At 43.8% G+C, this 15,874-nt stretch overlaps 1 protein-coding gene across 1 annotated transcript in view; it reads left to right on the top strand.

The window, feature by feature from the left end:
* LOC123998583 (xyloside xylosyltransferase 1-like) overlaps window positions 1-15,874 on the top strand; it is an 81,764-nt gene that overhangs the window by 7,441 nt on the left and 58,449 nt on the right. The window contains exon 3 of the mRNA XM_046303563.1: window positions 7,880-8,027. Coding sequence (XP_046159519.1) covers window positions 7,880-8,027 — 148 coding nt within the window. The remainder of the gene's footprint in view (window positions 1-7,879; window positions 8,028-15,874) is intronic.

Below are 15,874 nucleotides of genomic sequence, written 5' to 3'. Positions count from 1 at the left end.
CGCACTCGAGGAGGAATCCTGGCGGCAACGGAGGAAATCATCAATGAGTGAACGGTCCAGCACGTCCCGAGACGGAACCCAACTCCTCTCCTCAGGACCGTAACCCTCCCAATCCACTAAGTATTGGTGACCCCGTCCCCGAACGCATGTCCATGATCTTATGTACCTTGTAAATAGGTGCGCTCTCGACAAGGACGGGAGGGGGAGGGAAGACGAACGGGGGTGCGAAGAAAGGGCTTGACACAGGAGACATGGAAGACAGGATGGACGCGACGAAGATGTCGCGGAAGAAGCAGTCGCACAGCGACAGGATTGACGACCTGGGAGACACGGAACGGACCAATGAACCGCGGAGTCAACTTACGAGAAGCTGTCGTAAGAGGAAGGTTGCGAGTGGAAAGCCACACTCTCTGGCCGCAACAATACCTTGGACTCTTAATCCTGCGTTTATTGGCGGCTCTCACAGTCTGTGCCCTGTAACGGCAAAGTGCAGACCTCACCCTCCTCCAGGTGCGCTCACAACGTTGGACAAACGCTTGAGCGGAGGGAACGCTGGACTCGGCAAGCTGGGATGAGAACAGAGGAGGCTGGTAACCCAGACTACTCTGAAACGGAGATAACCCGGTAGCAGACGAAGGAAGCGAATTGTGAGCGTATTCTGCCCAGGGGAGCTGTTCTGCCCAAGACGCAGGGTTTCTGAAAGAAAGGCTGCGTAGTATGCGACCAATCGTCTGATTGGCCCTCTCTGCTTGACCGTTAGACTGGGGATGAAACCCGGAAGAGAGACTGACGGACGCACCAATCAAACGACAGAACTCCCTCCAAAACTGTGACGTGAATTGCGGGCCTCTGTCTGAAACGGCGTCTAACGGGAGGCCATGAATTCTGAATACATTCTCGATAATGATTTGTGCCGTCTCCTTAGCGGAAGGAAGTTTAGCGAGGGAATGAAATGTGCCGCCTTAGAGAACCTATCGACAACCGTAAGAATCACAGTCTTCCCCGCAGACAAAGGCAGACCGGTAATGAAGTCTAGGGCGATGTGAGACCATGGTCGAGAAGGAATGGGGAGCGGTCTGAGACGACCGGCAGGAGGAGAGTTACCCGACTTAGTCTGCGCGCAGTCCGAACAAGCAGCCACGAAACGGCGCGTGTCACGCTCCTGAGTCGGCCACCAAAAGCGCTGGCGAATAGACGCAAGAGTGCCTCGAACACCGGGATGACCAGCTAACTTGGCAGAGTGAGCCCACTGAAGAACAGCCAGACGAGTGGAAACAGGAACGAAAAGGAGGTTACTAGGACAAGCGCGCGGCGACGCAGTGTGCGTGAGTGCTTGCTTAACCTGTCTTTCAATTCCCCAGACTGTTAACCCGACAACACGCCCATAAGGAAGAATCCCCTCGGGATCAGTAGAAGCCACAGAAGAACTAAACAGACGGGATAAGGCATCAGGCTTGGTGTTCTTGCTACCCGGACGGTAAGAAATCACAAACTCGAAACGAGCGAAAAACAACGCCCAACGAGCTTGACGGGCATTAAGTCGTTTGGCAGAACGGATGTACTCAAGGTTCTTATGGTCTGTCCAAACGACAAAAGGAACAGTCGCCCCCTCCAACCACTGTCGCCATTCGCCTAGGGCTAAGCGGATGGCGAGCAGTTCACGGTTACCCACATCATAGTTGCGCTCAGATGGCGACAGGCGATGAGAAAAATAAGCGCAAGGATGAACCTTATCGTCAGACTGGAAGCGCTGGGATAGAATGGCTCCCACGCCTACCTCTGAAGCGTCAACCTCGACAATGAATTGTCTAGTGACGTCAGGAGTAACGAGGATAGGAGCGGACGTAAAACGTTCTTTTAGAAGATCAAAAGCTCCCTGGGCGGAACCGGACCACTTAAAACACGTCTTGACAGAAGTAAGAGCTGTGAGAGGGGCAGCAACTTGACCGAAATTACGAATGAAACGCCGATAGAAATTAGCGAAACCTAAAAAGCGCTGCAACTCGACACGTGACCTTGGAGCGGGCCAATCACTGACAGCTTGGACCTTAGCGGAATCCATCTGAATGCCTTCAGCGGAAATAACGGAACCGAGAAAAGTAACGGAGGAGACATGAAAAGAGCACTTCTCAGACTTTACGTAGAGACAATTCTCTAAAAGGCGCTGTAGAACACGTCGAACGTGCTGAACATGAATCTCGAGTGACGGAGAAAAAATCAGGATATCGTCAAGATAGACAAAAACAAAGATGTTCAGCATGTCTCTCAGAACATCATTAACTAATGCCTGAAAAACAGCTGGCGCATTGGCGAGACCAAACGGCAGAACCCGGTACTCAAAATGCCCTAACGGAGTGTTAAACGCCGTTTTCCACTCGTCCCCCTCTCTGATGCGCACGAGATGGTAAGCGTTACGAAGGTCCAACTTAGTAAAGCACCTGGCTCCCTGCAGAATCTCGAAGGCTGATGACATAAGGGAAGCGGATAACGATTCTTAACCGTTATGTCATTCAGCCCTCGATAATCCACGCAGGGGCGCAGAGTACCGTCCTTCTTCTTAACAAAAAAGAACCCCGCCCCGGCCGGAGAGGAAGAAGGCACTATGGTACCGGCGTCAAGAGACACAGACAAATAATCCTCGAGAGCCTTACGTTCGGGAGCCGACAGAGAGTATAGTCTACCCCGAGGAGGAGTGGTCCCCGGAAGGAGATCAATACTACAATCATACGACCGGTGAGGAGGAAGGGAGTTGGCTCGGGACCGACTGAAGACCGTGCGCAGATCATGATATTCCTCCGGCACTCCTGTCAAATCGCCAGGTTCCTCCTGAGAAGTAGGGACAGAAGAAACGGGAGGGATGGCAGACATTAAACACTTCACATGACAAGAAACGTTCCAGGATAGGATAGAATTACTAGACCAATTAATAGAAGGATTATGACATACTAGCCAGGGATGACCCAAAACAACAGGTGTAAACGGTGAACGAAAAATCAAAAAAGAAATAGTCTCACTGTGGTTACCAGATACTGTGAGGGTTAAAGGTAGTGTCTCAAATCTGATACTGGGAAGATGACTACCATCTAAGGCGAACATGGGCGTAGGCTTCTCTAACTCTCTGAAAGGAATGTCATGTTTCCGAACCCATGCTTCGTCCATGAAACAACCCTCAGCCCCAGAGTCTATCAAGGCACTACATGTAGCACCCGAACCGGTCCAGCGTAGATGGACCGACAAAGTAGTACAGGATCTTGATGGAGAGACTTGAGTAGTTGCGCTCACCTGTAGCCCTCCGCTTACAGATGAGCTCTGGCTTTTACTGGACATGAATTAACAAAATGTCCAGCAACTCCGCAATAGAGGCACAGGCGGTTGGTGATCCTCCGTTCCCTCTCCTTAGTCGAGATGCGAATCCCTCCCAGCTGCATGGGCTCAGACTCTGAGCCAGAGGAGGGAGATGGTTGCGATGCGGAGCAGGGAAACACCGTTGATGCGAGCTCTCTTCCACGAGCCCGGTGACGAAGATCTACCCGTCGTTCTATGCGGATGGCGAGAGCAATCAAAGAGTCCACATCTGAAGGAACCTCCCGGGAGAGAATCTCATCCTTAACCACTGCGTGGAGTCCCTCCAGAAAACGAGCGAGCAGCGCCGGCTCGTTCCACTCACTAGAGGCAGCAAGAGTGCGAAACTCAATAGAATAATCCGTTATGGACCGTTCACCTTGGCATAAGGAAGCCAGGGCCCTAGAAGCCTCCCTACCAAAAACTGAACGGTCAAAAACCCGAATCATCTCCTCTTTAAAGTTCTGGAACTTGTTAGAGCAATCAGCCCTTGCCTCCCAGATAGCTGTGCCCCATTCTCGAGCCCGGCCAGTAAGGAGTGAAATGACGTAAGCAACCCGAGCTCTCTCTCTAGAGTATGTGTTGGGTTGGAGAGAGAACACAATCTCACACTGCGTGAGAAAGGAGCGGCACTCAGTGGGCTGCCCGGAGTAGCAAGGTGGGTTATTAACCCTAGGTTCTGGAGGCTCGGCAGGCCAGGAAGTAACAGGTGGCACGAGACGTAGACTCTGGAACTGTCCAGAGAGGTCGGAAACCTGAGCGGCCAGGTTCTCCACGGCATGGCGAGCAGCAGACAATTCCTGCTCGTGTCTGCCGAGCATGGCTCCTTGGATCTCGACGGCAGTGTAACGGCGTCTGAAGTCGCTGGGTCCATTCCTTGGTCGGTTCCTTCTGTCATGCAGGTGAAAGAGGACCCAAAAGCGACTTGGCGAAAACAGAGTCTTTAATCCAGTAAAGTAAATACAAACAAAAAACACAACTTTCACTCGAAATGACGAGGACAAACTGGAGACTCGATCTTGAACAGCAGGTGAACAGCAGGTTGCCTCGGGAAGGCACTTGAACCAGACAGACTCAGACACCTGCTCACCACGCAGCATCTGAGGAAAACACGACACGACAGGGCGATACACAAACACAGCACCGTGAATTCTAGACAAGGAACCGACAGGACAGGAACGGAACACAAAGGAAGAAATAGGGACTCTAATCAGGGGAAAGGATCGGGAACAGGTGTGGGAAGACTAAATGATTGATTAGGGGAATAGGAACAGCTGGGAGCAGGAACGGAACGATAGAGAGAAGAGAGAGCGAGAGAGTGAGAGAGGGAGGGGGAGAGAGAGGGATAGAAAGAGGGAAAGAACCTAATAAGACCAGCAGAGGGAAACGAATAGAATGGGAAGCACAGGGACAAGACAAGATAATAAATGACAAAACATGACAGCTAGGTAAAGCTCCGCCTTATCTCAATTCACTGGTCATGATGGCAACACCCACCTGTAGCACGTCCTCCAGCAGGTGTATCTCACTGATCATCCCTAAAGCCAAAACCTCATTTGGCCGCCTTTCCTTCCAGTTCTCTGCTGCCAGTGACTGGAACGAACTGCAAAAATCGCTGAAGTTGGAGACTTATCTCCCTCACCAACTTTAAACATCTGCTATCTGAGCAGCTAACCGATCGCTGCAGCTGTACATAGTCCATCGGTATATAGCCCACCCAATTTACCTACCTTATCCCCATACTGTTTTTATTTTATTTACTTTTCTGCTCTTTTGCACACCAGTATCTCTACCTGCACATGTTCATCTGATCATTTATCACTCCAGTGTTAATCTGCTAAATTGTAACAATATTCAACTGAGACAAACTGAACAAGTTCCACAGACATGTGACTAACAGAAATGGAATAATGTGTCCTTGAACAAAGGTGGGTCAAAATCAAAAGTAACAGTCAGTAGCTGGTGTGGCCACCAGCTGCATTAAGTACTGCAATGCATCTCCTCATGGACTGCACCAGATTTGCACGTTCTTGCTGTGAGATGTTACCACACTCTTCCACCAAGGCAGCTGCAAGTTCCAGGACATTTCTGTGGGGGGGGGGGGGGGGGGGGGGGGATGGCCCTGGCCCTGGCCCTGGCCCTGGCCCTGGCCTTCACACTCCGATCCAACAGGTCTCAGACGTATAAACACCATGGGACCTCGCTGCCATCATACCGCTTAGGAAGGAGACGCATTCTGTCTCCTAGAGATTAACATACTTTGGTGCGAAAAGTGCAAATCAATCCCAGAACAACAGCAAAGGACCTTGTGAAGATGCCGGAGGGAACCGGTATCTATATCCACAGTAAAACGAGTCCTATATCAACATAACCTGAATGGCCGCTCGGCAAGGAAGAATTCACTGCTCCAAAACCGCCAAAACCGCCATAAAATATCCCGACTACGGTTTGCAACTGCACATGGGACAAATATTGTACTTTTTGGAGAAATGTTCTCTGGTCTGATGACACAAAAATAGAACTCTTTGGCCATAATGACCATCATTATGTTTGGAGGAAAAAAGGGTGAGGCTTGCAAGCCGAAGAACACCATCCCAACTGTAAAGCACGGGGGTTGCAGCATCATGTTGTGGGGGTGCTTTGCTGCAGGATGGACTGGTGCACTTCACAAAATAGATGGCATCATGAGGAGGAAAATTATGTGGATATATTGAAGCAACATCTCAAGACATCAGTCAGGAAGTTAAAGCATGGTCGCAAATGGGTCTTCCAAATGGACAATGACCCCAAGCATACTTCCAAAGTTGTGGCAAATGGCTTAAGGACCACAAAGTCAAGAATGGCTATCACAAAGCCCTATCCTCAATCCAATAGAAAAATTGTGGGCAGAACTGAAAAAGCGTGTGCGAGCAAGGAGGCCTGCAAACCTGACTCAGTTACACCACCTCTGTCAGGAGGAATGGGCCAAAATTCACCCAACTTATTATGGGAAGCTTGTTGAATGCTACCCAAAATCTTTGACCCAAGTTAAACAATTTAAAGGCAATGCTACCAAATACTAATTGAGTGTATGTAATGTGATGAAAGAAATAAAAGCTGAAATCAATCATTCTATCAACTATTATTCTGACATTTCACATTCTTAAAATAAAGTGGTGATCCTAACTGACCTAAGACAGTGAATTTTTCTCTGATTAAATTGTGAAAAACTGAGTTTAAATGTATTTGGCTAAGGTGTATGTAAACTTCTGACATCAACTGTATATGTTTGAGTCACTCAGATGGTGGAGCACGAAATTAGTTTTAAAACAGCATATTTTCTAAAGTTTTCGGTCAGAGAGCGCACCATTGGCCACGCCCACCACCTAAGCCCCATTTTGCTCCAGAAAAAGCCCTGTTATGATACAGTAGGCAAGTTTTTTTTTTTCCTCTAAAGCTTTCTTTTGCCATCCTTTTTCTTTATGTTGTCCTCGACGATGTCAAAATAGAATGTAAGTAGGACGTTGGTACAGTGCAACTGAGGAATATAATTGTAATAAGAGTACAACTGAGGAATCGCCGACACTTCCTGTATTATTTAGTACATGTGGGTTGTTGGGAGGAGCTCTGCCCAGTCTTGTTTACTATCTCAATTATTCATCCATAGCTCTTAAAAAGTAACTTAATCTATTAAATATACAAGCAAAATCTATAAATAAACATCATTAATGTTACATTTTCTGCTGTCATTCCCTCATTTTCTGTGCTCAGGAGCTCTTAGCTGTATGTCATTTGGGAAAGGCAATATCACCATTTGTTGGGTTAAGAATTTTGAATTGATTGAATCCAATGTTAATGTGATGGTCTTTTAATTACACTGTGGCTAATGGGTAGCATACATAACACTTGTGTACTGGAAAATGGGCTTACGTAAGAGTTCCCTTTTTCCAAAGCTAGGTCTCGGTGCTGTTCCACAATACCATCTCCAGGGCTATTTTTATTACCAGACGTACGGTAGGGGAGACTTACCTTAATCGGTAATGGAACATTAAATGATGTCTGCACATCCCAAGCACACAGATCTGATAAAATATGTCTCCCTTATTGCCTAATCCCGTTAATCCCCCCCCCCCCACACACTTTTAATACAGTAGCATTTAACCAAGACATATGATCTGGAACAATTTTGATCATATTTGTTTCTGCAAAAATAAATATATGTCAAATCCTCTTCTTCTAATCTGGAGGGAGATCCACATGATCTGACTGGGGAATGCGGCCCGATTCTGCTTCTCAGCCAAATCCCTGCACTGCACCATGGGATTAGGGCCCCTGGGGTAGCTTGGAGTGTGACCTGCTGAGGAGAGTCAGGGAGGTGGGGCTCCTGGAGAGGGGAGGGTGTTTGATCGTGAGGAACCCTTATGCACATCCCCTTTGCAAAAAGGTTATAAATGTCATGGGCATGTGTCTTGTACAATTGTCAGTATCAATTCTGAATTACTTGAATGTCTGAATGACATGTTTCTCATATGCCTGACTGCCCTTGTTTGTGGTGAAGGTGGTGTTCCATGACGTGGGGGTCCTGAGCCAGAAGCTCTTCCCCATCGTGGAGGCCATGCAGAAACACTTCAGCGCCGGCTCCGGGGCCTACTATAGTGACGCCATCTTCTTCCTGTCAGTGGCCATGCACCACATCATGCCCGCAGGTAAGAGTTACTTTATTTACAAAACCAAATCTGAATGATGTTTCACGTTTTCATAGGTATTTACTGTATGTTCCACTGCACAGTTGATACCATCAGAAGAAGATATCATTACCGTTTAAAAATATTAAGTTAAGTGTCACTCACTATATTAGTTGGGTGTGCTTTGCTTCCGAGGTCTGTATCAGATTTTTACTACTATTTTTACTTTGGATGACTCACAGAAAGTACCCTGAAGTCTATCCCAAGGTGACCAGCTCAATCTGAAGTTCTGTGCTTGGTGGATGACTAATCTAGCTAGCCTGGGTGCCAGTCTGTTTCTGTTCTCTTGCCAACTCCTTATGGAATTCTCATGCAAAATTGTTTGGATTGACAATGGAGTAGGCAAAAGCACAAACTGATCTTGGGACCAGGCTAATCTGCCCTAATGGATTCAGAATCCCAGAAGGCTGTGTAGAGTAGAGATAGCTAGCTGTCTGTCTCTCTCTCTTTGTCTGTGTGCACAATGGTTTATTTCCTCAGCCTCTCTCTAAAGGCCGATTTATACCCGACGTAGACGAATGATTCGGAGCGCAGTGTTGCAATGTCGTAGCTCCTTGTAGTGCGCTCTGACATTCAACATACTGCCGTGCCACATGAAAATTGTAACGCGCTGTATAATTCCTTGTGCAGCCGTGTAGGCAATACAGCTCGCTTGGTTCCTTGATCTGATCTGTAGGCTATGCATCAAAGTAGCCTCATTTGCATTTTTTAAACAAATATAATCTCAGTGTCTGTTCAAACAATAAACCCCCAAAAATTGGATCCTTATTATAGTCCCCACAAAAGTTGTTTTTTATTTAGAAGTAATAACTAGTGATTCCAGGCTATTGGTAAAAACAGCTGCGAGATATGTGCTTTTCCTCCCTGACTATTCTTTGCTGATATGGGAGTGAATACTGAAGCAGCATATCAAAGGGGAATAATATGGTAGGTTACGCTGGGAAATATATTCATATTTAATTATGAATCAGATTATTTCAAATGGCGATGTGGGAAGAAAATCAACTTCAAAATCACTTTATTTTCAAGATTGATGTTTTGGTTTAGCTTTGCATTAAATAAACAACCTATTTTGCATTGATAACCAAATATAAGCTCAGCGACTGTTCAATCAATAAACCAAACATTGTAGCCTGATTAGAATCCCCCCAAAAAATAAGTTTAGAAGTGATAACATTATTCTAGGCTATTTTGAAACGTAAAATCAGATGCTGTGTGCTTCTGGGGCGGCAGGTAGCGTTGGACTAGTAACCGAAAGGTTGCAAGATCATGTTTTCACCATATGTCATAAGATCAGTCAGTCACTTGTCCATTTAGGTCATAGGAAGCAAAGTTTCAGTGTAAACATGACCCAAAGTGCCTTTAGTGAATGCACCAGAAACACAAGCCTTGGATTCCAAGAAATCCTGAATTCCTATAAGAAGAAACATCCGGGAGAAGATTGCAGCTTGACATTTGCAGACTTCACGGACTGGTGGACTTTTAAATTTTTTTCTCAATACTTTTTTGTCATTCACACTAGACTGGTCAACAACACATCGCTCAAGGCTCAGTCAGAGGTCTGAAGAAGAAAATGCAGGCATGAAACACACTCAAAGGAATCAAACGAGGTCTGAGAGAGGAATGATTAAGAATGAATGTGCTGTGTTCCTCTGTCTGATCTGTTGTCACTCTGAGCTTTCACATCTGCCCGGCCAATTTACTGCTTGCCCTTTCAAATAGCAATTGAAGGCTAACGTGAGGTTGAATAGATGTTTTTTTCTGTCCATTTTTTCTGCAATTCTCGCTTCAGATTCACCAAGTAGCTTTTCCTTCGTCAGAGGAATTGTTATATCTTCAGAGGGACTGCTGGAGTTTTCACTTCACTTGAAGATAGGCAGTTTGTGTGATTGTGAATGTGATTTCGTGTGTGGACCTTATATTTTCTGCACAGTTGAGTGATCACTAGAATTGCCACAAACTGAGATGTGAGGGAAAGTGGGTCAAGTGCAGTTATTTTATTTATCATTTTAATAATAATAATATAATATATGCCATTTAGCAGACGCTTTTATCCAAAGCGACTTACAGTCATGTGTGCATACATTCTACGTATGGGTGGTCCCGGGGATCGAACCCACTACCCTGGCGTTACAAGCGCCATGCTCTACCAACTGAGCTACAGGTTTTGATGTTTATCATTTATATGAAAGTGTTCCAGCTGTTTTGGAAAAGATGTAGCTCTCTGTGGGGGCTATAGATGATTTGTGTTAGGCTTTCTCCCTCTTACCCCAGCCATACGAACTGTTCATTACTCCAACCATACAGCACATTATGGGTAGCTTGAGGCAATACAAATGGGGAAAAATGGCATCCTTGACATTCCAGGTCACAACAATTTCATAATACAATACTGTCACTTGTCAAACATTCAACTCCAAAGTGACTCACAAGTATGTACAGTGAGGGACTGATCAACAGCCTAAATCAAATCAAATGCTATTCGTCACATGCTTCGTAAACAACAGGTTTAGATTAACAGTGAAATGCTTACTTACGGGCCCTTTGTCAACAATGCAGAAAGAAAGAAAATAGAAAAATAATAAATACACAATGAGTAACGATAACTTGGCTATATACACAGGTTACCAGTACTGAATCGGTGTGAAGGGGTTGTCACGATTTCCGCTGAAGTTGGCTCCTCTCCTTGTTTGGGCGGTGTTCGGCGGTCACCGTCATTCTAGCCATCGCCGCTCCATTTTTCATGTATACATTTGTTTTGTCTTGTTCCCTGCACACCTGGTTTTCATTCCCCAATCAATCTATATGTATTTATTCCTCTGTTCCCCATCATGTCTTTGTGTAAGATTGTTTGTGTTACGTGTGTATTGTTGACACGCCAGACTGGCTTGTTTTTTCCATGTTATTTTTCACGAAGATGTTTATTGTTAAACTTTGCAGTTAGCCTTCAAAATAAAACTATGTCATTGACAGTGATACAAATAGTACAATTATGCCATAATTTAATAGATAATGCTAAACGAGTTCGGAATGTTATATAAAATCAACAAAAGACCATTTGTTAATTTGACAAATCTGTTGAAATCACACTGGATGTGTTATACTTTAGAATTGCATTGGGGGCATACTTATTTCACCATACAGCTTTACCTATGGATTGTGGATCAATGACATGGGGTATCCATCTACTCAATGGCACCCAGAGAACATTAGCATTGTAGCTCTTGTGTGAATTGAGCCACATTTACTGTCAACCTATGTGTATAGAACACTATTCCAGAGGAAAAACTATATTGCGTGGATCTTTTGGAGTCTGATAACTCTGAGAAGAATGTTGGGAAACATACATTAGGTATTGATTAGACTGATACCTCATTTCATTGATCCCCAAACCTTAGGTAAAGCTGTACTGTGCAATATGAATGTCAATACACACAATAGGCTGACTGCAGATGTGATTTCACACAGTCACAGTCCCGCGATAAGAGCTACAATGCTATTATTTGCATAAACTCTTCACAGTTGTGTTCTGTGGGTGTCACGGAGTAGACTGATACCCCATTTCATTGCTTCCCATTCCAACCTTGTTTAACATTATCTAGTCTAAATATGGCATGATTCCACCAATTGTAACCTTCTGCATCACTTTCAAAGAGTTACTTTCATTTTGAAGGCAAACCGCAAATTCCACTATTGTGCCTAATCCTTATTGTGGCTAGCTTCACAACACATAACCCAGTCGTCAAGTCTAGCCTCACTAGCCAGATGAAGCTAGCTGGCTGCTTATAGCGTTCGTTTTGAGCAACAGGGTTAACTTCTTGCGTCGAGCCATCCCGGATCCGGGATCGTGACTACAGCCTCAAGTCCATTACCATAACGCAACGTTAACTATTCATGAAAATCGCAAATGAAATGAAATAAATATGTTAGCTCTCAAGCTTAGCCTTTTGTTAACAACACTGTCAAGATTTTCAAAATATGCTTCTCAACCATAGCAAAACAAGCATTTGTGTAACAGTATTGATAGCTAGCGTAGCATTTAGCGTAGCATTTAGCGTTAGCATTCAGCAGGTAACATTTTCACAAAAACCAGAAAAGCATTCAAATAAAATAATTTACCTTTGAAGAACTTCGGATGTTTTCAATGAGGAGACTCTCAGTTAGATAGCAAATGTTCAGTTTTTCCTGAAAGATTATTTGTTTAGGACAAATCACTCCGTTTTCTGCGTCACGTTTAGCTACGAAAAAAACCTGTATCCAGGATTGTGTAAATCTATCCGCAAGCTCATTAGCATAACACAACGTTAACTATTCATGAAAATCGCAAATGAAATTAAATCAATATGCTAGCTCTCAAGCTTAGCCATTTGTTAACAACACTGTCATCTCAGATTTTCAAAAATATGCTTCTCAACCATAGCAAAACAAGCATTTGTGTAACAGTATTGATAGCTATTGATAGCTAGTGTAGCATTTAGCATTAGCATTCAGCAGGCAACATTTTCACAAAAACCAGAAAAGCATTCAAATAAAATCATTTACCTTTGAAGAACGTCAGATGTTTTCAATGAGGAGACTCTCAGTTAGATAGCAAATGTTCAGTTTTTACAAAAAGATTATTTGTGTTGACAAATCGCTCTGTTTTCTTCATCACGTTTGGGTAAGAAAAAAAACAAAAATTAAGTCATTAAAACGCGAACTTTTTTCCAAATTAACTCCATAATATCGACAGAAACATGGCAAACGATGTTTAGAATCAATCCTCAAGGTGTTTTTTTTCCGATGATAAATCATTCGTGGCAGTTGACTTTCTCTTCTGAAGAAATGGAACGCGCATGGACCTAGAGATTACGCAATAATTTCGACACAGGACACCAGGCGAACACCTGGTAAATGTAGTCTCTTATGGCCAATCTTCCAATGATATGCCTACAAATACGACACAATGTTGCAGACACCTTGGAGAAACGACAGAAAGGGCAGGCTCATTCCTGGCGCACTCACAGCCATATAAGGAGACATTGGAACACAGCACCTTCAGAATCTGGGGCATTTCCTGTATGAAACTTCATCTTGGTTTCACCTGTAGCATTAGTTCTGTGGCACTCACAGATAATATCTTTGCAGTTTTGCAAACGTCAGAGTTTTTTCTTTCCAAAGCTGTCAATTACATGCATAGTCGAGCATCTTTTCGTGACAAAATATCTTGTTTAAAACGGGAACGTTTTTTATCCAAAAATTAAAAGAGCGCCCCCTATCTCGAAGAAGTTAAGTAGCTGGCTAGCTATTTATTTTCATGAACTGAAGTTAAATTTTAATAGGCGAACAACAAGTGGCTACCTAGCTAATACTTACTCACAAGGATTCCTAAATCATTGCTAAGAATAGTGAACATGACTTCAGTTTCTACTGGTCATTGTTTTCAGGCTGGTTGTATTGGTGCTAGCTAGATACTAAGCTAAAGCTAGCTAGCTACCCCAGAAGTTGCGGTCGAACATATAATGATTTATTACCAACGCGGTATTGTAAACACATCGTTCGTGGCCGGTGTTTGCTTGTTTGCAGACTTTTTTGTTCAGCTTTGACAGTGCTACTGATAATAGTGGCTTGCACTTGCAAATTCAGAACACACAATATTCTATAATAGAATGTTGTTCTTTGACGTGTCAAATTAAAAGCTTATTTAACGCGTCAAATAGTGTTATTGTCAAATAGTGTTATTTAACGTGTATCTTTTTTGACACGCAAAGACCCAGACAGCGTTTCATAGTGTAACTCCGGTAGGATAACATCTGAAAAATAGTGCACTTGGTAACGTTAGTGTGTACCGGTGCTCGACCAGTCGCGAAAACCAACATCACCCATGACAGAGAATGGTTGATCGTCATGGGCAATGAATTCCATTATCTTGGCGTTAATGGATTTCGCCTTGGAGTTGTCTCGCTGAATTGTTCTTACTCTTTCAAATGACTGCTCGACTTGTTGACTGCTCGATCTACACAGCAGACATTATGGGCTAGGTTAGGAATGCTGTGTTGCAAGTGTAGCGCAACATTTTACGTGGCATCATTACATCATGTTCCTACGTTATATAGGTATGCACGTCAGCTTTGACATCGGTTTTTCACATTGACGTTAAACTAGACATCGGGCGGATACCGATGTTGGCCTTTTTAGGCTAATATCGGACGATTTCAATGTTCACCGATATTTTGTGTATCCCTAGTATCTAGGAATGAAGTGACAAGGCAAAAGGATAGATGATAAACAGTAGCACCAGCATATGTGATAAGTCAAAAAAGTTAGTGCAAAAAGGGTCAATGCAGTGTCGTGATGTGACTTTCATTAATGTGATGACTGTTTATCGAAACAAACTAACTATGTTTAATTGTCACCAATTAAAAAAAATAATAATAATGTGTTAATCATGTAACAATTAACTCATTCGGAATTTGGGTCACAATGTGAAGTTGTTTAACATGTTACTATCTTCCGACTTAAACTCTAAAGAGATATAAATGTCTCTTACATCACTAAGTCCTTTATTAAATCATTACCTCATCAGTCTCATTCTGAACATCGTAGACCTCTTGAATTCACAAGAACCCTAATCTTATTGATGAATCAGCAATACACAAATTGGCTTAATTATTTATTTAGTAACTAACTACACAATTACACAGAATACACACACACACAAACACACACAGTATAAGTTATTGATTCGACATAATACAATGCAAACAGGTCCCTAGTGAACTAACAACAGCATGACTGCTTGGTTATAAAAGGGAGGTCAATAGAAATAGAGGGAAAGACAAAGAGATTCAACTTATCGGTGTTACATTTGGAACCTACTCTCAAAGGAATAGTAATACTTGGCACATGAACCACCGCTCATTCGGATAAGATATGCAATGTATATATTTACGCGTAGATATCTTTGTCGTCTCTCTGTTGATCCTTCTATGAGGACGGGGCTGGATGGGTGTAAGGCTATGGTTGTCCACCAGAGGTCACAATGTCCTTAGTTTAGAGCTTCTCTGGTAGTGAAGTGGTTGTTAGAACAAATACTTCAGATGCAGCAACACTTGTCTGAGATGGGGGGATTCTCCTTCCCGCCTTGTCTTTAGTCAAAGTTCTTGACTACTTTTACTTCTTGACTACTTTGACAGCTGCAGACTGTCAAATGTTCTGGTCTAGTCTTTATCATCTTCATTCGTGTTGAGAGTTTCAGAGTTTCTAACTATTTCAATATGTAGACAACAGTTTCACATCTTTTTGTCTTGTAGTTTGATTTTTGATTTGATGATTTGATTCGATTTTTGGTGGTCTCAATGAATGGCAATTCAGGGTTCAGCTCCCGACCACTTTACACACCAGTAGTAACAAAATGGTGTACTGGTGTCACCATTTTCAGCCGTGTAGCCACCAATCCACGCTGTCTGGTCTGGTAGTTTCAACCATTCGTAATGTCCAGCTCACACCACACATCTGCTTTGTCTAATGTACATTCCGTTAGTGAGTCCTTTTTAAGCATTCTGGCCGAAGGGGCGTTCCGTCATGCTGACACAAACTCTGAGCTCACATAGGCATGACTACTGACTGTGCATAACTTATATAAAAAACAATTATCTCATTAGAAAACTAAAATCACATTTCTATCTTTAAAAAAATACTCTCATGGCCTCCCGAGTGGTGCAGTGGTCTAAGGCACTGCATCACAGTGCTAGCTGTGCCACTAGAGATTCTGGATTCGAGTCCAGGCTCTGTCGCAGCCGGCCGCGACCGGGAGGCCCATGGGGCGG

The sequence above is a fragment of the Oncorhynchus gorbuscha genome, linkage group LG02 (genome assembly GCF_021184085.1).
Source record: "Oncorhynchus gorbuscha isolate QuinsamMale2020 ecotype Even-year linkage group LG02, OgorEven_v1.0, whole genome shotgun sequence".
In the NCBI taxonomy this organism is placed as follows: domain Eukaryota; kingdom Metazoa; phylum Chordata; class Actinopteri; order Salmoniformes; family Salmonidae; genus Oncorhynchus; species Oncorhynchus gorbuscha.
Note: the sequence above shows the minus strand (reverse complement) of the source record. Positions and strands in the feature narration are given on the sequence as shown.